At 32.2% G+C, this 23,880-nt stretch overlaps 1 protein-coding gene and 1 long non-coding RNA gene across 4 annotated transcripts in view; one reads left to right on the forward strand and one right to left on the reverse strand.

Annotated features, from left to right (window-relative positions):
• The window catches only part of Dyrk2 (Dual-specificity tyrosine phosphorylation-regulated kinase 2), a 322,813-nt gene extending 314,262 nt beyond the window's left edge, over window positions 1–8,551 (forward strand). For all 3 annotated transcript variants that reach the window (XM_072540631.1, XM_072540629.1, XM_072540630.1), the window contains exon 11: window positions 5,933–8,551. In XM_072540631.1, coding sequence (XP_072396732.1) covers window positions 5,933–6,236 — 304 coding nt within the window. In that variant the 3' untranslated portion in view covers window positions 6,237–8,551. The remainder of the gene's footprint in view (window positions 1–5,932) is intronic.
• LOC140447774 (uncharacterized) overlaps window positions 1–23,349 on the reverse strand; it is a 495,584-nt gene extending 472,235 nt beyond the window's left edge. The window contains exon 1 of the long non-coding RNA XR_011951634.1: window positions 23,260–23,349. This is a non-coding gene — a long non-coding RNA (uncharacterized lncRNA). The remainder of the gene's footprint in view (window positions 1–23,259) is intronic.
• Between the last annotated feature and the right edge of the window lie 531 nt (window positions 23,350–23,880).

Below are 23,880 nucleotides of genomic sequence, written 5' to 3' on the forward strand. Positions count from 1 at the left end.
TGTTATGAGTTCCCAACATTTCACTTTGGTGACTGACGCTTTTTTAATTCATATCATTATTTTAGTCTAAATGTTCCCATGATCCTTTAAATTCGTACCAAAGTAAGAATATTTGAACATCTATGGTCCAGGCTGAGTTTATTACTTTTTTCTACTATTATAGAGATAAGCTCTTACATACTTTGTCATGCCGGTGTTGTCTGTGTTTCTGATTTTGTTCAGTCGTTGGGCATTTATAAGTATTTCTTTGTCAATATCTCTCAAGCCTAATACAGATTAATGTAATATAAAAATAATTTAATTTTTGTAAAATAGGTTTTGTAAATGTATAAACGACAAAATTCCACATACCACATTTTTATAGAAGATCTAATTGAAAGGCTTATGTCAAAAATATTAGGAAGCAAAGATGGACAATATTGCAATTATTAAATCACTTACTACAATGCGTATTAAAAATATGGAGATAAAAATCTATGCGACTTTAATAAAATATTTATATATCTTTGAGTTATGTCAAGATAAGGAAATCTGAGATGCTTAGAGTCAGCCGAACAATTCAAACTTATGATACGTGCCTGCACTTAATAAGAGTTAGAGTTCAAGAATCACCTTTCGAAGTATGCAAAAGAGCAATAACTAAACCGTGAAGGATTACCGAGAGCTTCATGTAAAACTAATAGCTCTGTATGAATTTAATGTGTTGGTAGACGCGGCACATTGCGGGGATGTGCATCCAATAAATTTTGAACACTCCTATTTATCATTGCTAGGTTGGTCCCGTTGGTTAGCTTTTGTTAATAAATATGCCGATGGTTTTTTGCGATTAGGATCTGGTATATAATGGCGAAAAGGCAGGACAGAATGCAAATGGCTTCATTGTAGGCCAGTTTGTTTTTTGTTTAACAATAAAGATATCAATTAGAATACAAGATTAGAACAAGATAAATAATTAGAATCTTCAGTAACTAGATTTTTTATTGGGTGAATACATCTTTTAAACCTTTAAAAATAAGGGAAAAGGTTTAATACTTTTACAAACATTTCTTTATTTCAAATTCTTACCAGTCATATATATAAATATTAAAAGTTTTGGTGACTTGTAGTAACAGTCGTCTGCCGACTTAACTGAAAAATAGTACCCCTTCCATCCTCTGCGACGTTCTTAGGCAACAAAATGCTACAAAATATTAGTAGGCGAGGCAAAAAAGCACTAAGCCTACCAATTTTACACATCAAGATGAATCGCTATGCCGCTTTTTTCATTCGATTCACAAAAGTGTTAGCAAAATTTTATGTTAATTTGTTATTTAAGATTTTTATGAAAGTGTGGTATCAAATAGGAGTTAAAATATAATTTCCTGAATATAAATACAAAAACAAATATTAAGTAAAAAAAAATGATTAACAAATAATCGTATCTTCTGTATTAGATAATTAATTTTCTTCATAATTATCCATTATTCAAAACGGATAAAGATAATTTTATCACCTCACTGCATTTAAATGAGCATAGAGAAGTCGTAAACGGCATATAGTGAAGTGACATTGACTTATCAAATACGACTCAAGGTTTGATTTTCTAATTCTCAAGTTTTTTAAGAATTTTAGTCTCAAACATATTATATAACTAGATAAAAACATATTTTTTATCAGTTTGTTCTCGTCTCATCTCCTTTTACAAAAGTAAGCTTTTATAAAAAAAACTAAAAGTTTATCGGATAAGATAAAACCTCTTGTGATATTACTTTTAATAAAATAACAAAGAACTAAATTCCACATATTTTCTTGGCGTACCTACTATACAGGGTGTTTCAAAAAGGTATGTCATAAATAAAATCACGCATTCTGTGGACAATAATAAATTGATTGGATCCAACTTAGTTTAGTACAAAAGTGTACACAAAAAAAGTTACAGCCCTTTGAAGTTAGAAAATAAAAATTGTTTTTTTTTGCATTATCTCCTAAACTACTTAACATTTTGTAATAAAAATGGACACGTTACTTTCTTGTTCTGAAAGCATTTTTCATAGAAAAGAAACAATAAAATTTAAGCGCAAAGAAAAATTTTAAGGAGGGTGTGCAGCCCTAAATCCCCCCAAACTTTTAAGTACGTTCAAATCAAATGAATTTTGTGGCATTATTAGTTTAACACATTATTTTTAAAACTTTTTTGCCTCTTATCACTTTTTTCAAAAAACAGTTTTTATTGAGTTACGGCCCTTTTCATTAACCTTTAAAAAATTACGTGCAACTAAATAAATGGCTTCAATGAATTAACAAGTACAAAAAATGTCTATAACCTCTATAATATGATATTACAATAAATGTTCAAAATGACCCCCATTTTCTTCAATACACATTCGGTATCGTTTTAATAAGGAAAACCGAATGCGCTGAAAAATCATATTTTTCTGACGAAATTGATTTGCAGCTTCAATTATTGTAATCCTCAATTGTTGTTGGTCCTCTATTGTTACAGAATACACTTTCTCTTTCATAAAACATCAAAAGTAAAAGTCCATGGGGTTAAGACCTGGACTTCTGGATGGCCAAGAAATAGGTGCGTCACGACCCCTTCCAATCCACCGACCAGGATACTGCCTGCAAAGGTATTCCCGGACTTCATTACTGTAATGCGGTGGAGCGCCATTTTGCCTTATTGCAATATTCACTTCTTCCAAATACTCTTGTAAATCTTTTGCCAAGAACTGCAAATAATTATCACCATTTAAATTGTTGGGAAGAAATACTGGGCCTATTAGATTGTTATCCACAATTCCTGCCCAAACATTAACTTTGAAAGTCCTTTGGTGATGAGTCGTTTTTTTGGCGTGAGGATTTTCGTCGGCCCAAATGTGCTCGTTATGATGGTTTGTTATTCCATTTCTACTGAAGGTAGCCTCGTCGGTAAACAAAATATTTCTAATAAAATTAACATTTCAAGTGTTTTCCATTAACCACAAATCGCAAAATCCAATCATTTTAGGATAATCTTTAACCAATAACTCTTGAACCGTTGTTAAGTGGTAGGGTTTAAGCAGCTGATCCTTCAAACGCCTCCAAACCCTTACGTGAGAAACATTTAGTTGAGCAGCTATTACCCTGTACTTGTTCCAGGGACTTCTTTAATGAATTCTAAAATGTCTCCATCAGTTGCATCCATTATTAGACGACCACTATTGCCAGCAAGTTGCGGTTGGAATGTACCCTTTTCCCGTAAACGACGATCAATGGTCAGAAATAATCGTCTATCGGGTGTATTTCGATTGGAGTATTTTACTGTATAACGCCTTGCGGCTGCTGTACTATTTCCATGACATTCACCTACGATATTCCCGATAGTTTATTGAAATCATAATATAATCTGATTCAACTTACCCAAAGTTAAATGCATATCTACCATTTCCTGAAGTGTGTAGGCCATTGTAATATCAAAATTTTTAATATTAATCTTATTCACACAATAAATGATAGCTTCAAATTATCGACTATTATTGATGGAACTGTTTGTAATTATTGTATCCGTAGAAACTAATTGTAATTTTATGGCCAACTAGGAAACAACTAGTTTTTCGAGAAAGTGATAAGAGGCAAAAAAGTTTTAAAAATAATGTGTTAAACTAATGATGCCACAAAATTCATTTGATTTGAACGTACTTAAAAGTTTGGGGGGATTTAGGACTACACAACCTCCTTAAAATTTTTCTTTGCGCATAGATTTTGTTGTTTCTTTTGTATGAAAAATGCTTTCAGAACAAGAAAGTAATGTATTCATTTTTATTACAAAATGAACGTGTACACTTTTGTACTAAGGTAAATTATATTCAATCAATTTATTTTTGTCCCCGGAATGCGTGATTTAATTTATGACATACCTTTTTGAAACACTCTGTATACGTTTTAACAACCACAAACTAATAAAATTATAATCCTTAAGAGAACTATAATACAGAAAAAGATAAAGAACGGGTCATAAAGGGAGTAAGTTAATTATTTCCGATATTAAAACTTATTAATACCACATACAATCATATTATTATTTAAAAGCATAACTAATCAAACTATAATCTTTGACACATAAAATTAGTTTTAATAGTTTCTATAAGAACTAATAAATTATATAAATAAAGTGGTTTTTTTGTCTAGATTGTTTTATGCCTGATCAACATAAGATAACTTCCCTGTTTGGTATATTATGGTTTCATCATTTTTGATATAAACTACACTACCGCTGCGCTGTCGCCGTATATAGTACAGTATGTCGACAGTACTTTTTTGACATGACAAGTTATGTTTGATGTTTCTGTCACCACAGCGTAGTATATTCGCTAAATCGGTAAAAGGTTAGGTACTATAAAGTTTGATCGCCATGTTTGATTTTTCTAAGCTGATGTATTATATTACTTAAATTCTATCTCGTAACGGCTTGCAAATCTCTGTATGTTAAGCCATTTATGCGTTACAAGCATAATGCGAATAAGCCACAATTAAAGGTTAAAGTACGTTTATTGACGTTTCAATTTCCGTTTCGGAAATCGTTCTCAAAATACAAACATTAGTTTATACAAACATCACTAATGTTTGTATTTTGAGAACGATTTCCGAAGTGGAAATTGAAACATTAATAAACGTACTTTAACCTTTAATTGTGGCTTATTCCCATTTCAATAGTAATTAATCTAACATGCCACAAGAAAATAGTTTCAGAACAATATTAAGCATAATACGCTTTTGACATGAGTCACGCTTGACTTTTCCGTTGCGTCACGATCCCCGCGACATCACGATATGACTAACCGTTAAGAAGAAGAATGGAGACCAAAATCAAATATCGGCGACGTGCCGTACTTATATCAATCTTCTTTTTTATTTTATTTAGTCTTATAACTCTAAATGGTTTTTAACTGTCCCTTTATTTCATTCAGACCTCTACTAAGCACTTATCCTCAATTATTTTAACTACAATTTTCTAAGGCCATCCTCCAGTCATCGATTCATCTTGTTCTGGGTCTTTCTTTTTCTGATCGGTTTCCACTGTATCAATATCTTTATTATTTCGTCTCTTACGGTGTCTGAACATGACAACTTCCCTTTTTTATAAATCGTACAACATCATACTTATCATTCAATAAATTGATTTCATATAGTATTATTATCTATTATATATGTATATTTTTTAAGGTAAGCGATGATTAAAATATTTTTTGGATTCGCGAAAACACAGAAGCTAAAACCCTAACAGTTAATGTTAACACGTTTAGTCGCTTTAAACGGCTTTTACCTGATGGTCTTAACTGAGACCATAGCCGATTTGAGTTTTGATATAGTTGTGTATAAATATGTTCCAAAAAATCTGGACAATTGCGCTGAAACAATAGAAAACAACATTCTCTATTATAATGCGTTTTTATTTTTGTTCTACAATGAGCAAACGCAGCACCTACTTCGGACAGAGCTTTCACACTGACAAATTTTCATTAAAACTTACTTTCAGCTGATATATTTAACTAGTCTACTATTCTGATAAAGATGAACTGACAAAATATAAAGACATACCTATTAAATAAAATACTCAAACTACTCACAACCACATTTAATAAAGTAACTATGTCATAAAGAGTAAAGAACCACAAAAAAGATTTGAAAGGTAGTTCACTGATGCCATATTCATTATCAGTAATAAAATTGACTGGCCAAAAACAAAACAAAATTAAAATCTTATCTACCGCTGATTTAAACAACTGTGTCGACGGCTTATTTGACCAGTTAAAGGTTATATTTTTAATATCTCAGAATATGAGCATTTTCCGATAACACCACAATTCAAACGCTTTCACTTTCGTTAATAACGTTTTCTTTGGTCTTATAAAATGAACTTTTAAGAATTTAAAACTAATATTTATTCATGTTTTTTTTCATTATTTTTTAGTTGGAACCCAAAAAAGCGCTTGGCTCCTGACGAAGCCTTGCGCCATCCATGGATTACCGCAGGTTCGCATTCATCAAAGTCCGGTGAACTTCGCCACAGTCATTCGGAAATAAACGTATCCCACGACAGCCATTCATCGAGCAGCACTTCCGGCAGCAGTCACTCGAGGGGCCACTACAAAAGCATTGTACAAAAAGGTGATAAAGTCAAGGCCAAAATAGTAGAGACTAGATTGCACGACAGTATCACCAAGTTAGACTCAAACCTAAACGACTCTGGAACCTTTCTTCCGCCTATACTTTAGTTGATTTCGTCGCTGTGGGGATTTTACAATTTAAAGAATAATGTGTAGGTTTTAGTATGTGTTTATTAGGGAAGGAACTTTCTACTATTGACTTCAGAAACTAGTTACACCATTTGATGAATCAAAGATGACTTGATGTAAAGGCTCTTTGTTTGTAGATATCAAAGGGGTCATATAGACTCAAAAGTTCACATTGCGCACTAAAGAACCTTTTGCATACATCTATGTTTTATTCCAAAAGATCTAGACTTCTAAGAAAATCTATTGTCCCTTTGGGATCTACATTTCTCACCTGATAAGGTTGTGAAAATATCTCTTTTAAATATCGAGAGCCTTCTCTCAACATTTTTAGAGAATCTTCATTAACATAAAAATAAAGTTCACAATTATTTGAAAATTTATCATACAACTAAGAGAACAATTAGGTACCACAGTTAAAGGAGCAATAAAGAAGAAGCGAAATAAAGAATGACTATTTAATACAATGTGGATAATACACAGAATTTACAGGAAAAAACAGAATTAACAATAATGACAGGAAAAGTTATGTCAAGAAAAATATGAAAATTAATTAATAATAAGTCTAAACGTAGATCAAACCAAAAAAATATATTTAATTATTTAATCTTATATGCATAATTTTATTTTTGAGAAATACTAAGTTACATTTTTCTTAAATATACAATTGATTTTTCGGTCTTTTACATATCTGTTTTTTTATAAAAATCCCCTTTTTCCCACATTTGTATCATGAAATTTTGGGTTGTTTGTTCTTAATTACCTTTGTATAAAAAATGTCAAGCTCATAGTTTTTTATGCCAGTTATTAGTAAGGATATATGTAGATTCGACAAATGGTGTAACTCCTTTTGAGAAGTAATTGACCTAGAATATTCCTTTGATAGAACGATATGTTCGTGAATTGTTCTTATAAGACGGCCAACGATTTGTTTAAGACCAATAATTCGCTTTTAATATATAGGTATAGATATTTGTTACCCTTTGTAAGAACAATTGAAGTCATTTCCCGATAGTTCTGTGAAAAAAAGCGTTAAATTTTAATGAAATGTTGTGACTGATATTGCCTAAATATATCGTAGACCGGTTGGCCAAAATAAGGTACACTCTTCTTTTAGCTGCAATGGTAGGTTCAGAAGCGTACGATTCTAAGGATGTATATCGTTCATTGGGAGAAAACGTTAACATTGTCGGAAAGTTTGCTACTAGCGGCAATAAACAGCAACAAGCGGAACTAAGCACTCAAAAAGAGTGTAATAAAATATGCTTTGAATTGCTCAGTTTTGTTAAATTGAGTAACTGAAATAGATATTCATATAAAAGATGTCGCTCAAGATCATCCATAATCACGTATAATCGGCTGTAGCCGTCCTTAACACCCAAAGACAGTTTAAATGAACGGATTTCCCAAGGGATGCATCTTTATTTGCGCTCCCATTGTACCTATTTTCCGCGTACGCCTATATTTAGTTGGTAAGTTTGATTTGTGCAGTCGAATTTCAATTTTAACTGTGATTATTAAAAATAGCTTGAAATATATAGAAAGTAAGTTGAACTGTTTTAAATTTTATCAATGGTTTGTGTCGGATTGGCAAAAAGTATCGAAAATAAGGAATATGAATACACATACATCGAAATATGAGAATAGTGTTAGGACGAATCTCTTTCCTTGAGTTGAGGTTTCAATTCTTGACAGAAATTAGTGTTTAAACATATTCCTGCAAAATTTATTTACAGTATTTGCTACAACTATATATTTATTTTCTCATAATTTTCTTACATAATCTAGAATAAAGTATTTTGTTCTTGCTATGTGTAGATACTATGTCTAATTTTAAGTCGAATTCTCGTATCGAAAATATTAACAGTACATGGCCGGATAATATGAATTACCTACATCTAAAAACTTATTACAGCTCAATCATAGCCTACCCCTACTTGTATTTGCAACTTCATTCCTCTATGAAGATACTTTTTATTCGCTCTTCACATGTCTTGCTGATCTTAGCCTGGCTATATTTATGTAGGATATTACATTCATCCCACCTGATATTTATTCATATTTATTATAGATCTCAAAGTTGTACTGCCTTCTTCGGATGCTATTTTCACAGATGACACCAAGTATTCGTTAGTTTGAAGATCAATAGATAGTTTACATATTTATGTTGGTTTATTGCAAGTATTAAGTAATGTCCTTTTCTCCTATTGTTTATTCACAAGAATAGCAAATTTATACTTTCACTTTTTTCTGAGTGTTCTTTAGAGTTCGGATCATCATGATAAAAAATAATTGGCTCATTATTTTGCCTTGTGTCACTCTCCTGTTTAGGTTCCCTTTCTGTCTATCTGTGTCTTTCGTTATCACATGCCCCCCCTCCTATTTTATTTTGTACGGAGGATTTTCTATATGATGTTTTCAATGTACAATGCAAACTATTTATCATTTGGTTCCAAAATCTTAATTTTTATTTGATATATAATTTACTTCTGAGTAAACGGAAGAAAATGAGAAATATCACTCACTCTTTCTAAATATTTTTGATAACTTTTGGTTTCCTATAAGAAATTTAAACAAAAATAGTTCAGGCACTACCTATTATTATTAATATAATGCATTTGAGATATATGACTTAATTCGATATTTTTTGCTTGTCTTTGCTGCTTAACGATATTGTATGTTATTGTTGAATAGTTGATTTCTGTAATTAGAGAGTATTAACACACGGATTGTTCTATTAGCTAACTAAATTAAAGTTGATGACTAGAACTACTTAGAAAACTTTTTTTGTACTAACATTGATACTTTTCTTCTTTGTTTCTCTAAGGAAACCTAAGGAACAATGTTTTCTCTAATACTATACATTACTCTCTGATACAATTTTTATATACCTAGGTATCTTTGATTCTTTAATTCACCTTGTATTCTGTTCTCTATTTGTTTTTACATCATTTAGTTAATTAGAATTTGGCTCAGTTTTCATACATAAACTGCCTAAAATGCTCGCTGGTTCGCAAGTATTGTATGTTGTTTTTGTCTATTCAAGCGATGACGACAGAGCATTTTATTAGTTACTTAAGCAACAAGTGCAAAAGAAATATAATACCCGTTATTTAAAAAAAAAATTGAATCTTTTTGTTTGCCATTATCACAAAATGCTGTAGTAGAATGACTGATAAGTGTAATAAAACCTTAAATATTTATATATAGTAGATATATTTAGCTGAAAAGAAAAGTCGAAATGGTACCTACTCCACAGATTTCAAAATTTTAATAAATTTGATTAAGTAAGCTTCTAGTAATCAACCTTAATCCTAAATTATGATTATTGCTTGCCAAATTGAAGTAAATATGTTAATACTCAAACGTGAGCTTAAAAATCCAGTTATGATAACAATGAGTTTAGTGTCCCTTGTAATATTATACTAAATGTGTAGTAGTTTCGAAAAAAATGACTGTTTTTATTCAAACCTACATGTTCATTAGAAATAGGTCTCTTTTATTCAACGAATTTTTATTTATATAAACTTTTTTATACCTAGACATATTCTAGCATGTACATTTTTTCAATATGTTAAGTTGTAGTCTTTTAGTCAAACAATGTGTATTACTTTTCTGTTATCAATATACAGGGTGTGAAAATAATAGAAAAATAGGATTTTTCTGGTTTTACAGAAATAATATCAGAAAAACTAATCAGAAAACTAAATAGCGCCCTCTATGTTGATAAACATGATGTAAATCCCAATGTGATATATATTGATAATATAATAAACCTTAAATAGATATTAGAAACCCGGCCTAGGAGTTAAATTTTAATCTATCTTTGCAATATATAAGACTAGGTGACTACACAAAATATACCTATTTAGTCTTTTTCTCTGAAAATTCTTTTTGTCCGAAAAATTAGCATATATTTAGTTTTGCTAATATAGTTCCAAAGCTATTTTCTTGTTGCACTTTTACACTGTTATTTTTGATATTTGAGAATAAACGTCAATAAAAATTAAAATAATATATTTTTTACTATTACTGTAGTTTATTCCCAAACATTATAGATGGTAAACGACTTTCTGTTGCAATTTCTGGAGGATGTTTGTATTTGTCATGATTTTCTCTAGAATGTGTTGTTTCGTGTCTTTATTTGCCTTATAGTTTCATCCATCGCTTTCCTCGTATCCTATCTTCTATCTTTCTATTGTTGTTTAATACCCTATCTCCGATCTGGTGTTATGTTCATTCCGGCTCAGAATGAGTTCTGAAGTTTTTTTGAAAACTACATCAGAATAAAGGTTGGGTGTTTTCTGAAGGCACAGTAGTCACAGGACGAGTATGTATTAAATGTTTCTAAGAGATGGCGCTACTGTTACGTTAGCTTCTCATTGAATATTAAATCTCCTCCATATTTGGAGCAACAATTTAATAGTGGGTGAACTCACTTGCCCAGAATGTGAGGAATATGTGCCTAAAGTATGTAAAAAATATCGCAGAGTAATAAATCATTATTAAGCATCCTAAACATATGTCATACTCTCACTTAAATATGTTCTGTTGGTCCACTCTACAGATAATACCACCCCGTAATAAATATATTAAAATGATCTTTTCATTGCTATGAAATAAATTACAGATTCCTAACGCACAGTAGTGGTGTTTATTTTGGAAATAAACGAAATACTTAAAATAAATATGTCTTGAGTGATATAAAATCCTAAGAGAAATGATAAAGTAGGACAGTCAAAAAGACCTAGCGAGAGAGAGATAAGTTCTTCTCACATCCTACCATACATCTTTTCTTCATATTGGACACAAAAATATTTCCCAATATACTTGTAATAAAAAGTTGTAAATGCCTATATATTAATAACTGTACATAGCATCTTCTCTTGATAAAGTAGTCATCTATTATCTATATATTGCAAAAGTGAAAATGTTATAACATATTCTAATCCTTTAGATTATTTGTTTTTTCCACCAGAAAGCACTCTAACAAAATTGATACTAATTATTTTACACTAATATATCATAACACTTATTGGTAATTGAGTTTGCTTAAATATTGTAAACTGTAATAAAATATTGTTGTAAATTGTTAAATAAGACTGAAAGTATACAAGAATTTGTTTGATTTTTCTTAACCCTTTGCATATGTATTTTGGGAGATAACGACGCCAGGACCGGAAAAAACACGAAAAAAACATTCGAAAGCATGGCGAGGAATCAAAAACTAATAATGGCATACGTTTAATACATTTTTGTAAGATAATCATCAAAATCATATACGGATTTAGGCCAGTTTGACTTCAGAGTTGAAAGGTCTTGTCCTAACAACATCTTGTGCTTCAAACAACTAATAAAAAAACGATGAGATACCAACATGAAAACTCACCTATGTTGGTAGATTTAAATTTGCTGTAAAAATGCTATAGAAGATACTACAAGTAACTAAAAGCCCTTAAAATTCACTAAACTGGGTCAAACTCAAGAACAAAAACGCTTGGCACTTAAGGAGTGCCGACAGAAGTCAATACTTTTTATGACCCCTTATATGTTGGTTAATAAAATTTTATGTATACTTATTTTTCTTCTTCTTATAGTGCCGTGCACCTATAGTGCGTTGGCGAATTATCTTAAGGCCAGACGTCTGTCTTTTGCGGCATGCAAAATATCGCCAGTGTCTACTTATTACTAAATTATAAAATGACGTTTATTAAACGTTAGTAGCGTTACGCTAAATATTATTTCAGGTCCGTGCAAAAATATACCGAGCGATAAGAACTATTCACTTTAAAAATTCGTAACAATATATCAAAGGTATCCCTGTAAATAAAGGTCTGGACTAAAAGTTCTATATCTCACTGACATTGTTAAACATATATTCGGTACGAGCATTAATCCATTGGAAGAAAAAATGCAATGGAATGGGGATCGAGCTTGGAGAGAAGTTTATATATAGGAGTTTACAAATAACCAAGTCATATCAGGGAATAACAAGGAAATTACAATGAAACAGGACTACAATGACAAGAAAACTTTAATATTTGGCAATGAAACTACACGAAGAATACAAAATATAGAGTTAAGAAACAAAAAATGTAATACTTTTCAATATGAGCTTAATCAGAAAACATATTGATAGAAACAGAAGAAATAAGAACTATAAATACATTTGAGTTAAATTTGATACAACATAAAAGGCGATAGGGAAATTAGAAAACAAATAAAACGAAAGAGATATTAACGAAGAATAACAAAATTGGAAATATGCTGATGAAACTTTAACAAAAGTATCCTTTGGGAATACCCAGAAGGGACAAAATTAGACAGAATTAGAATGGGCGGCTGCTTATATGGTACAAACATGTACAGATGCGGCCACTGAATAGTTTACATCTTCATTTTTAAAATCAGAGTGTCTTACGGATTTGCTAAATGTCAAAAATTTCACGTGTATTGAAAAATAAAATAAGAAGCTATTAAACTTTTACAAAATAACTCGAATGCATTTGAATGATGCGCACAAGACAAGAGCAATTGCCAAACTCGAAGAAGGTTGGTCACTAATAGATTACAAGCCCATGGGACATTTTTAAAGGGTCCGTTTTAAGGTTCAAAACAACATGAATCACAATCCATATTACAATATGTAATAACTACTTTAGAAACTATGCCGTTAATTCTTATCGGTACTCAAAGCATGTGGGTTCGAACGAAGGGTTGGGCATTAGATTTCTCAACCTGACCAATCGAAATGTGCAGCGTTGCAAAAAAATTAATCTATATACCGATCCGAAACTTTGTGTATGAATGCCGTATTGTGTCAAATTGTCGAAAATGAGGAAAAATTTTTCCGAAAATAAAAAAATTTACCTGCTCCTGGTACCAATATTTTTGTACGGCATTAGGTCGCAGGTTATTCTTTTTGTATAACCTACCTAAGTTATAAATGTGGTTACCCCTTGAGTGGTAAGTTTATCTTACCTGTGACTCACATGTACCGATAAGAATTGACGGCATAGTTTCTAAAGATATTATTACATATTGTATTATTGTTTTATATGTGATTCACGCTAGCGTCAAATGACCCATTAAAAACCTCCCATGGGCTTGTAGTCTATAGTCTATACGGCTAGTTGCTGCGGATTTGAACGTGAGCCATATGTTCATAATGGAAAATTAAACTAAGATGGGATCATTTTGAATTTATAGCAGGGTTGGGTGGTTCAAGATGACGGAAGATCTCCACAAAGCAACAACATGAGGTGGTAGTACAACATCTGAGGGAAGCTCCTTTTGCCACAGCTCGAAAAGCTAGCCAAGTATTTTCGAGCAGCATTGCAGCAGCAAGCAAGGAAACCTTTTTTGACTGAGGATCACAAGAGAAGACGAGTTGCATTTTGTGATGAATTCATAAACCGTTAAGACAATTTTGGTCCAACGTTGCATTTTCCAATGGAAAAGTGTTTCAACCATATAACAAGGGTTTATACGCCGAGAAATAATAGGTTTGATAAAGGTTATAGTCATTATTTAAGAAATAGTGAAGTATTCTCGGCCATGGGGATGGATATGTGCTGCAGGCCCAGGCGTTTGATCTCATATAAAAGAAAAATCAAATTAAAAAAATATCCTTGAGAACATAATGTTGCCATCAGTGATCCAGAGATTCCTAATAATAACTTTATCTTCCAACATGACAATTGCCCGGTATATACGATAGAATTGTTCGAGAATGTTTGAAAGAAACTCATGATAATGTTCTTCTGTGACCTTTCCGAGGTCCAGACTTAACCCCACCGAACTATGTGGGTAGAGTTGACAAAAGAATTAAATGAAAGAAACCTTAGGCCACGGAATAGAATCGAACTATAGGAAGCATGGACTAAATATATTGAAGATGTTTTCGTGGACAAAAGAACGGAACCAACACAAATTGATAACGAGTAAGCTCCAATAATATTAAAATCTGAAGTCCAACATGCTATAAACAACTCCAAATCTGGCAGAGCCCCTGGACCAGATGAAGTTCATATCGAGCTGATTAAACTTATAGACGAAGTCAATTTAAGTGCAATAACTATACTCTTTAACAACATATACAAATCTGGTGAGATACCTACAGAATGGCTGCTGTCGACCTTTGTTCCGCTACCAAAAACCAAGAACCCCAAATATTGTAATGACTATAGATAGATTAATCAGCTTAATGTTACCCAAAAACAATTTTAAAGATTATACATGCAAGAATATTCAGAAAGTGCGAAGCGGATATGAGTAATAAACAGTTTGACTTTCGTAATGGCTTCGGAACAGTGAAAGCTCTGTATAATTTTACAACTCTTGCCCAAAAATGTCGAGACCAACAAAAAGATCTTTTCGTTGCGTTTATAGACTATGAAAAAGCTTTCGACAAAGTTAAACATAACATTCTAATTGAATATCTAAAGAGTAAAGGACTCGACAAAAATGACATTAACATAGTGAGAAATCTCTATTGGAATTAACAGGCTGTGGTAACTGTGTTGTTAGCCTAGTTTGAGATATAGGTGCCGGAGTTAGGCAACACGGATGACGGGGGTTAGACATGTCATGTGAAGGTTGCCGAAGCTCGGGCATGGATGTATGTTTTAGGGTTGAGAATAAACTGATGTTTATGTGAAGTAACGATTATTATTTGTAACCCCTCTTCGATAACACGACATGGTGGCAGCTGGTGCTTTATTTTGTTAACATTAAACAAGCAAAGAGTGATCGAACGTGACAGCAGTGCAAATCTTATGCATAACCTATAAATCAGAGGGGACCTAAAATCCTTAAAATGGATGCACCTATCCAAATAAATAAAGAAGTGTTTGCGAACATTTCGACTCCAAGCGAATTTGATTTTACACAGCCCCAGACATGGCACCAATGGAAGAAAAGAGTAGAGAGATATATGTCTGTGATTTGGACAAAAATCTGACAAGGATAAACTAGACCTATTGTTGTATTTAATGGGAAATGAAGCAGAAGATATTTTACTTCAAAATCAACCAGGGGAGAATGCATCCTTTCAAGATGTAATGCAGATTTTCGACAATCATTTTATTCCCCAAAGAAATACAATCTTTGAGAGATTTCAATTTAATTCAAGGGTACAAAGGCCAGGAGAACCTGTGGGAAACTTTATTTTAAGTCTACATACTCTTGCAGAGCACTGTAGCTATGGAGCTCTTAAAGATGAGTTAATTCGTGACAGGATTGTTATCGGAATAGCTGATAAAAAGGTGAGCGAAAGAATGCAACTAAATGATGGTTTGACACTAGAGAAGGCAATACAAATAGCACGCCAAGCTGAACTTCAAGATAGTCTAAATAGAATTATGAGACAGGAGCAGTCAGTTAGTGCAGTTAAACAGGACTACAGGGAGCGTAGTGATAAAAGACATCAAGGTAAGAGTTTTGCTAAACAAGAAACAACTCATGAGAAAGTTAAGGAAGGTTACAGATGTGGATACTGTGGCATACCTACATGTAAAAATAGGGAGAAATGTCCAGCCAAGTTCTCTGAATGCAGATCTTGTTCACGTAGAGATCATTGGAGTGTGATGTGCAGGAAGAAAGCTGTCAGAACTGTTAAGTGTTCAAGGTCCACCAGTAGCAGTAGTACAGACGACGAAGGAAGGGATTCAGTAAATCAAGTGGTACATACAGATTCCTTTATTGGCCAAGTGTACCTAGACAAGAAGGATCGTTGGTATGTAGACATCTTATTGGATGACAAATTTAAGATACCTTTTTTTGTGGATACAGGAGCAGATGTTAACTGTTTTCCCTATAAAAAATTACCTCCAGAATATATGGGTAAAATTGTGGCATGTGATGCAATTGGTGCAGCGGATGATCATAAATTGGACACAGTGGGTAAGCTACATATAAAATTTACTTATGACCATTTTTACAAATGATGAAACAATATATTGTATTAGGAAGTTGAGACAACCTATATTAAGCAGAGAGTCAATCATTAGGTTTATTGTTCTAAATTTTTCTAAATGTAAGCTTAAACAGGTAAATCAAATCAGTTGCAGTGTTGTTCATTGTAATCAATCTAAGAGTACTAATATGTTTTCAAAATTTAATTTAGAGTCTGTTGCTAAAACATTTCCTGGTATTTTTAGTGATATAGGTGAATTTAAAATAGAAATGTCAATTAGAATTAAGCCAGATGCTAAACCTTATGTACAGAGCGTTCAAAGAACTGTTCCTTTACCTCTGTTACCAAAATTAAGAATTGAAATTGATAGATTGCTAAAATTACGGATAATTGGACCCATTGAAGATCCTACTTCTTGGGTCAGCCCAATTGTTTGTGTGGACAAGGGAGATTGTGTACGGCTTTGTGGTGACTATACTAAACTTAATGAAAACGTGTTACGGTCACATTTTCCTCTCGGGAAAATATCTCATACACTAGCACAGTTGAAAGGGTCTAAATTCTTCTCAAAATTGGATACCACAAGTGGGTTTTACCAAATAAAATTGAATAAGGAAAGTCAGTTGTTAACAACTTTTATAACACCTTTTGGCAGATTTTTCTTTAAAAGGCTTCCATTTGGTATATCTTGTGCCCCAGAGTATTTTACTATGAGATTTTCAAAAATCTTAACTGGCATTGAAGGCTGTGTTGTCCATATAGATGACATTCTTATTCATGCAAGGACAATAGAGGAACATGACAATATTTTGAACACAGTCCTAACAAAACTTCATAAGGAAGGTATTACACTAAATAAAAACAAATACTCTATAGCAACAAAAACAGCTAAATACTTGGGTCGTATGGTCTCTGAGCAAGGGATATTAATTGATCCAGATAGGGTTAAAGCTATCCGTGATTTTCCTGAACCAAAAAATAAGACCGAGCTGTCAAGATGGCTGGGTATGATTAATTTTGCTGCAAAATACATTCATAATAAATCTGAGATTCTTGAACCATTAACACACTTACTAAAAAAAATATATTAACTTTTTGTGGGGTCCAGCACAAGATAAAGCTTTCAGCACTTTAAAACAAAAGTTAGAGAGCCATCCAAATCTAGCGTTTTTTGATGCTAATAAAACCATAATTGTTAGTGCAGACTCAAGTTGTTTTGGTATAGGTGCATGTCTATTTCAAGAAAATGTAGATCATACAATTCTGCAAACTAAAAATTTAGACGAGTTAACGCCACGTTTGCAAAGATTTCGAATGCGCTTAATGCGATACAAGTATACTGTAATCTACACGCCGGGAAAAAATTTAATTGTAGCAGATACTTTAAGTCGGGCCCCTTTACAAACAGATACGTTAGCTAATAAAGAACTAACTGCAGAAACTGCAGCACATGTGCAGTCAATTATTCATAATTTACCAATTAAAGATTATTTTTTGAATTTAATAAAAGCATAACAAGAAAATGAATATATCTGTAAAAAACTAAAAGAATATTCTTTGTCTTCTTGGCCTGAAAGATCTAAATTGCCATTTGAATTGTTGCCATACTATCAATATAGATATGAAATTTCCTATTCGGAACAATTACTTTTAAAAGGGTCTCGCATAATCATTCCTAAGAGTCTTCAACTCAAGGTGTTGGAATTTATTTATACAGGTCATATGGGAATTGTAAAATGTCGAGATCGTGCCAAACAGAGCGTTTGGTGGCTGGGTTTGTCATCCCAGATTAATAACCTTGTCACACATTGTCCCCAATGTGTTGAACACAGAGTAAATCATAGAGAAACATTTCATAAAGACAATACTGTACAAAGGCCGTGGCAAAAACTGGGGGTTGATTTGTTTAAATGTTATGATAAGTGGTACTTGATTGCCACTGACTAATTTTCACATTGGTTTAAAATTTTTACTTTAACCAATATGACAGAAGATGCCATTATTCCTAAACTTAAAGATATTTTCTCTCGTTATGGTATCCCAGAGGAAGTTAGATCCGACTGTGGTACTCAATTTTCATCAAAATTTATAAAGTTTTCAAAAGAACATAATTTTGTTCATAAGACGAGCAGTCCACACTGGCCACAGAGCAACGGTGGAGTGGAACGCACTGTACAAATTGCAAAAAGATTAATTCAGAAAAATAAAAAAGAGGACCTAAGTTTGGCATTGTTAGCATACAGATGTACACCCCTAGAATGTGGTGTTTCACCTTCTGAATTATTAATGAATAGAAAATTAAGATCTAACTTGTCCCAGCTTCCAAGCTTATTAAAATTTTCAAAAGAACCAAACACTGAAAATAAAAAGAACGAAATAAAGGATAAACAAGTGAAAAACTACAATAAGCGACACAATGCCAAGGATTTAGATCCTCTTAAGGTTGGTGATTCTGTGTGGGTGCTTGATATCAGAAAATATGGGCAAGTTGGTGCGATCTGTCAGGAACCCAGGTCCTATATAATTGAAACTGAAACTGGGAACTTTAGAAGAAATAGATGGCATTTGATTCATGCAACCTACTGCTTCCCTGTATTGAGCACCCAACCAGAATCCTCAAATGATTATGTTCCGCCAATTTCTAGTAACACAAAGCTAATTCCTTGCTCTAATCAAAGCAATGGTGACATACAGGGTAAAATTATGGAGGAAAGTAGTAGGGGGGACCCAGTGTATTTCCGGACAAAATCGAACAAAGTGGAAATCATGTTTTACCTCCATCGGGTCAGGATAAAAGTGATAGTGTATCGAACTTTGAGTGCGTAAAGCCTAGCAGGCCAAAAAGACTTGTGAAGAAACCGGTTCATTTAACAGATTATGTTTGTAGTAGTTTAAGTTAGTTTAGGTATAAGATCATCAATGACACAGGGATCTTTTATAAAAAAAAAGAGAGATGTGTTGTTAGCCTAGTTTAAGATATAGGTGCCGGAGTTAGGCAACACGGATGACGGGGGTTAGACATGTCATGTGAAGGTTGCCGAAGCTCGGGCATGGATGTATGTTTTAGGGTTGAGAATAAACTGATGTTTATGTGAAGTAACAATTATTATTTGTAACCCCTCTTCGATAACACGACAGTAACATTACATGGAAATAGCACGGATTCGCAACAGATAAGTAGAGGAGTGAGACAGGGCTGTGTACTTTCACCATTACTATTTAATATATATATATATATATATATATATATATATATATATACAGATTGAACGAATTTAAAACGGAACATACGAAATCAATGTATTTCGGCTCAACTCCGCTCTAGGTGGTTGGCCAACAAAAGGTTTGTCAAATAATTATATTATAAAAATTCAATACTTCAGCGGGCTGCTGGATTCGGAACTCATTCAAGAACAAGTCAAAACTCCACCCAAATAGGTTGCCTAGAATCACTGAAAAAACTATACTAAACAAGCAGTTATGCTGTCAAACCACTTATCGCTTCCTTATAGTCCAAGAGATAGAGCCGAATTTATAATTTAACTATTAAATATTTTTGGTATAACAAACAGTAATTTTACTTATTTTTTATTACAATAAAAAGGTTTTTAAATTCATATTGCATAAATAATGATTGTTCAGATATAAGAAAAATTTAATTTATTATTACATTAATAATCAAATACAAAATATATTATTTCTATTTATCAATAGGTAAAATTCAATTTGTAGAATTCCATTAACATTTTACAAATAATTATTAATAAAAATCAATTTAATAGTGGAATTATCAATTTTTTAAGTTTTGAAATTTACTTTGTAGATATTTTCAATATTTTTTTTAACTTTCAAATTGATTGAATTTTTTTTTTCATTAGTTAATTATAATTTTACAAATTCTGTTTGGACATTAATTTTGCATGAATATTATTTTAAAATATTAAAATAATAATGATGCGCGTTCATTTAGATCAGTAATTCTAGACGCATGCGCTAAATGTAATAAGTATCAAGATGCTTTTATTCAACTTGGTGAAACTGACTTCGATTGTAATGAAGTTTTTGAAACCTTAGTCACTTATATGGAACAGGACTGACGAGAACAATTCCAAAAAGAAAAGTAAACGATGTCAGATTTTTACTATTTAACCGGCAGTATAAGTTGCATGATGTGAACGAGCCTTAAAAAAAACTAAAAAATTTCGATGCTTCAAGCTTACCACCATGTCAAGATGAATTACACCAACATCTACTGCGAGCTCATTATATTTCAAATATTTGGACAAATGCTCATAAAAAAGTACCAACAGAATTGATTGTTGAAGAACATGGTTGGGAGTTTGAAGATGAAACATATAAATTCAAATGGTTTAGTGGACCTCAGATGCCAGAATCAGTTCGAGAAGTAGTGATTGAAAATGAAGCAGATAATGAATGTGATATTATTGAAAGTGAAAGTGACGAAGATGATGAATGTGATAACATCAATAAGAGTGAGAAAAATCACGAAGTTTTTCTAAATTTTTTTTTCTTATCGGAAAAATCGTTTGAAAATTTTTGGACAAAAATCATGGTATAACTTACGGAAAATTGAAAGGATTCTACAAATTAGATTTTACCTCAAAAAATTACGAAAATTTTCATTTACGGAAATTTTTTTGGAAAATTTTGAGGAAAACTCTACTTGACGCTTCTCAGAATAGTAACAGAAGTGAGCATACAAATTTTCAAATCAATCGGTATAAAAATATCATAATAAAATCAGTTTGAAAATTGTTACCGAGACCTAAAATGCGCAGGCAAGTGGTACATTTGACCCGTTTTGTGGCTCTCTGTACCAACTCAGCTTTCCGCCCTTTTGGATTTAGAGTTTTTAGGGGCTAAATAATAAGCCATGAAAATGGCGGACATATTACTTATCGTTAATTTTTCCCCAAAAAATTGCAACTTCACCCCTGTCCGCCACCCCTTTTGTATCCACTCTCGCGTCCGCCCTTTGGGATTTCGTCTAGTTATACCAAGATCTTACTCTGGGCAAATTTTCAGCCATATTATCAATCGTTAATTTTTCCGAAAAAAATTTCAACTTCATCCCTGTATAGCCACCCCCTGTACCACGAGGGACGTCCGCCTGTAAGGCAAAGTCTTAACCCAGTTACAATGAATATATTCCAATAGAGAAATGTCATATTACTGATCAGTTCAAAATTTCGGCTCTATCTCTCCGACTATTAGGCAAGCACCTCTTTCCTTTAAAGGAGACAGATAGTTGAACGATATTTTATACAATGTCTATCACCGGGTATGGATTTATTTTTGTCCAAGTTTTATATTGGTCCACTATTTCAAATGCAGTTCAAACAGACATATATTAAATTGTATGTTCCGTTTTAAATTGGTTCAATCTGTATATATATATATATATATATATATATATATATATATATATATATATATATATATATACATATTCCGAAGAGTTATTTACGCAAGCACTTAAAAACCGTACAGAAGGGATCAAGATAAATGGTGAAAATATAAATAAAATCCATTATGCTGACGATACAGTTATTATCGCTGAAAGTGAGACAGATCTACAGATGTTACTAAACACAATTTGTGATACTGGGGAACAGTTTGGTTTAACAATAAACATAAAGAAAACAAAAACCATGGTTTTCAGTAAGAGGGGCAAAATCATTACAAAGATGCAGATAAAAAATGAAGATCTGAATCCGAAATCAGAAATTCGCTTAAGAATAGAGCAATCAACAGCAGGCTTTCTGAAGATGAGGAAATTTCTGAGTAACCAAAGACTCAATCTGCAAATCCGATATCGGATGGTAAAATGTTATATCCACTCTATTCTTCTTTATGGTCTCGAAGCCTGGACTGTTAATGTTGACTTAATGAGAAAACTGGAAGCTTTTGAGATGGGGATGTTTAGGAGAATTTTGAAGATACCATGAATCGATCATATTACGAACGAAATGGTGTTGCACAGAATGGGAAGAGACAGAGAACTTTTGAAAAGGCGAAGGACATCATATTTGTGGCACATACTTAGAAATAAGGACGAGTTGTTGCTGCTAATTATAAAGGGTAGGGTATTACCTTTCGAAGGAAAAAGGGGTCCTGGTAGACAACAAATATCCTGGCTGAAAAACATTCGCGAGTGGACCGGGTTAAACACACAGACGCTCTTAAGAAAAACAAAAGATAGAGACGAATTTGCAATTGTTATAGCCAGCCTTCATTAGTGAAGACGGCACTAGAAGAAGAAGATGGGAAGCAATTGAGCAGGCATATGAGGAGTTTGTTGAATATAACATGAGGATATTGGTGCTACCTATGAACAGAAGATTGCAAAGTTATATTGACAATAATGGGGCTTCCACCAAATATTAATTTTGTTACTTTTTATCATTATTTAATATAAAACAGATTTCAAATAAAATTTATATTTTAACCCACACTTCCTTATTTTCGTTATTAAGACCATAATCGATTTTATTCAAAAACAAAAACTATTTTTATAATTTTCATTTTGTTACATTATGTAAAATATATTTAGTTTATTTCGATTTTTTTAATTTTATTCAACCTATTCTGGGCCCGCCACTGGTACTTAACGTCACTTTAACGTAAAATGTGTATTTAAACGAGGTAAGAATTCAAACAATCGGCTACTAGATATATACGGGTGTAAACTATTCAATGGCCGCAGCCGTACAAAGAATGTGGGAAATCATATTGTATAAACAGCAGCAAATACCACCAAACTATAGGAAGTTAGTAAGACCTACAAAATAAAGCAATTAAAAGTACCCGAGATCTGAGATAGGGCCAATTAATTAATTGAAACAAACTCATCGAAAAATTTTTAAACCGATCTTTGCAGTATCTATTTGGGAAATTATCTTCGATCGCTCTCAAAACATTGTTTTTAAATTTAATAAGACCACTGACAACTATTTCGTTGTTTGAGTTAGTCATTCTGTTATTGTTGGCTACCATACGGCAAAATTATACCATAAATAATTAATTTACTATTTATTACTGACCTATTAAAAAACAGTAGATACTTACCAATAGTTTTCATAAGCTTCTTGTCAAAGTACTGAATATTTTTTAAACACACGATTTTTGTAACCAACAAAGTTTTTTAGTTCTTTCTATACCTGGAAACGCCGGAAATACTAAAATTATACGTAATCAAACCGAAATACTTAAACTATAAAAATTATCAAACAAACTAACAATAACTAAAACAGTACGATAATAATGAATTTGGCCGGATTAAATATAAATTTTTAATAAATCTGTAAAAACTTTACTGTAAACGCAGAGACGAAATACACGCACTAACTTTACACTTGCAGTCACAACTGTAATGAAACTAAAATGACGTACAATCACGATGGCTTTAAGGAAACAAAAAAAAAAAACGTATTGAAGCAACTAGATAAAATGTTTTTTGTTTTCTGGGAAAAAGTAAGTATCGACAAATAGTAAAGATATTCGTGCACATAATATTCGTTTATATACAGGGGCGTTGTTGACGGATATTTAAAAATAAATTATAACTTTGAATGATTTAGTTTTTTAGAATATATAATTACAAATATTAAAAGCGGGAATTGAATTTATATTTTTATGTTCTCTAAAATATGATTAATTACTTTTGAGTATTGGTTATATATATATATA

The sequence above is a fragment of the Diabrotica undecimpunctata genome, chromosome 8, assembly GCF_040954645.1.
Source record: "Diabrotica undecimpunctata isolate CICGRU chromosome 8, icDiaUnde3, whole genome shotgun sequence".
Taxonomy (NCBI): Eukaryota; Metazoa; Arthropoda; class Insecta; order Coleoptera; family Chrysomelidae; genus Diabrotica; species Diabrotica undecimpunctata.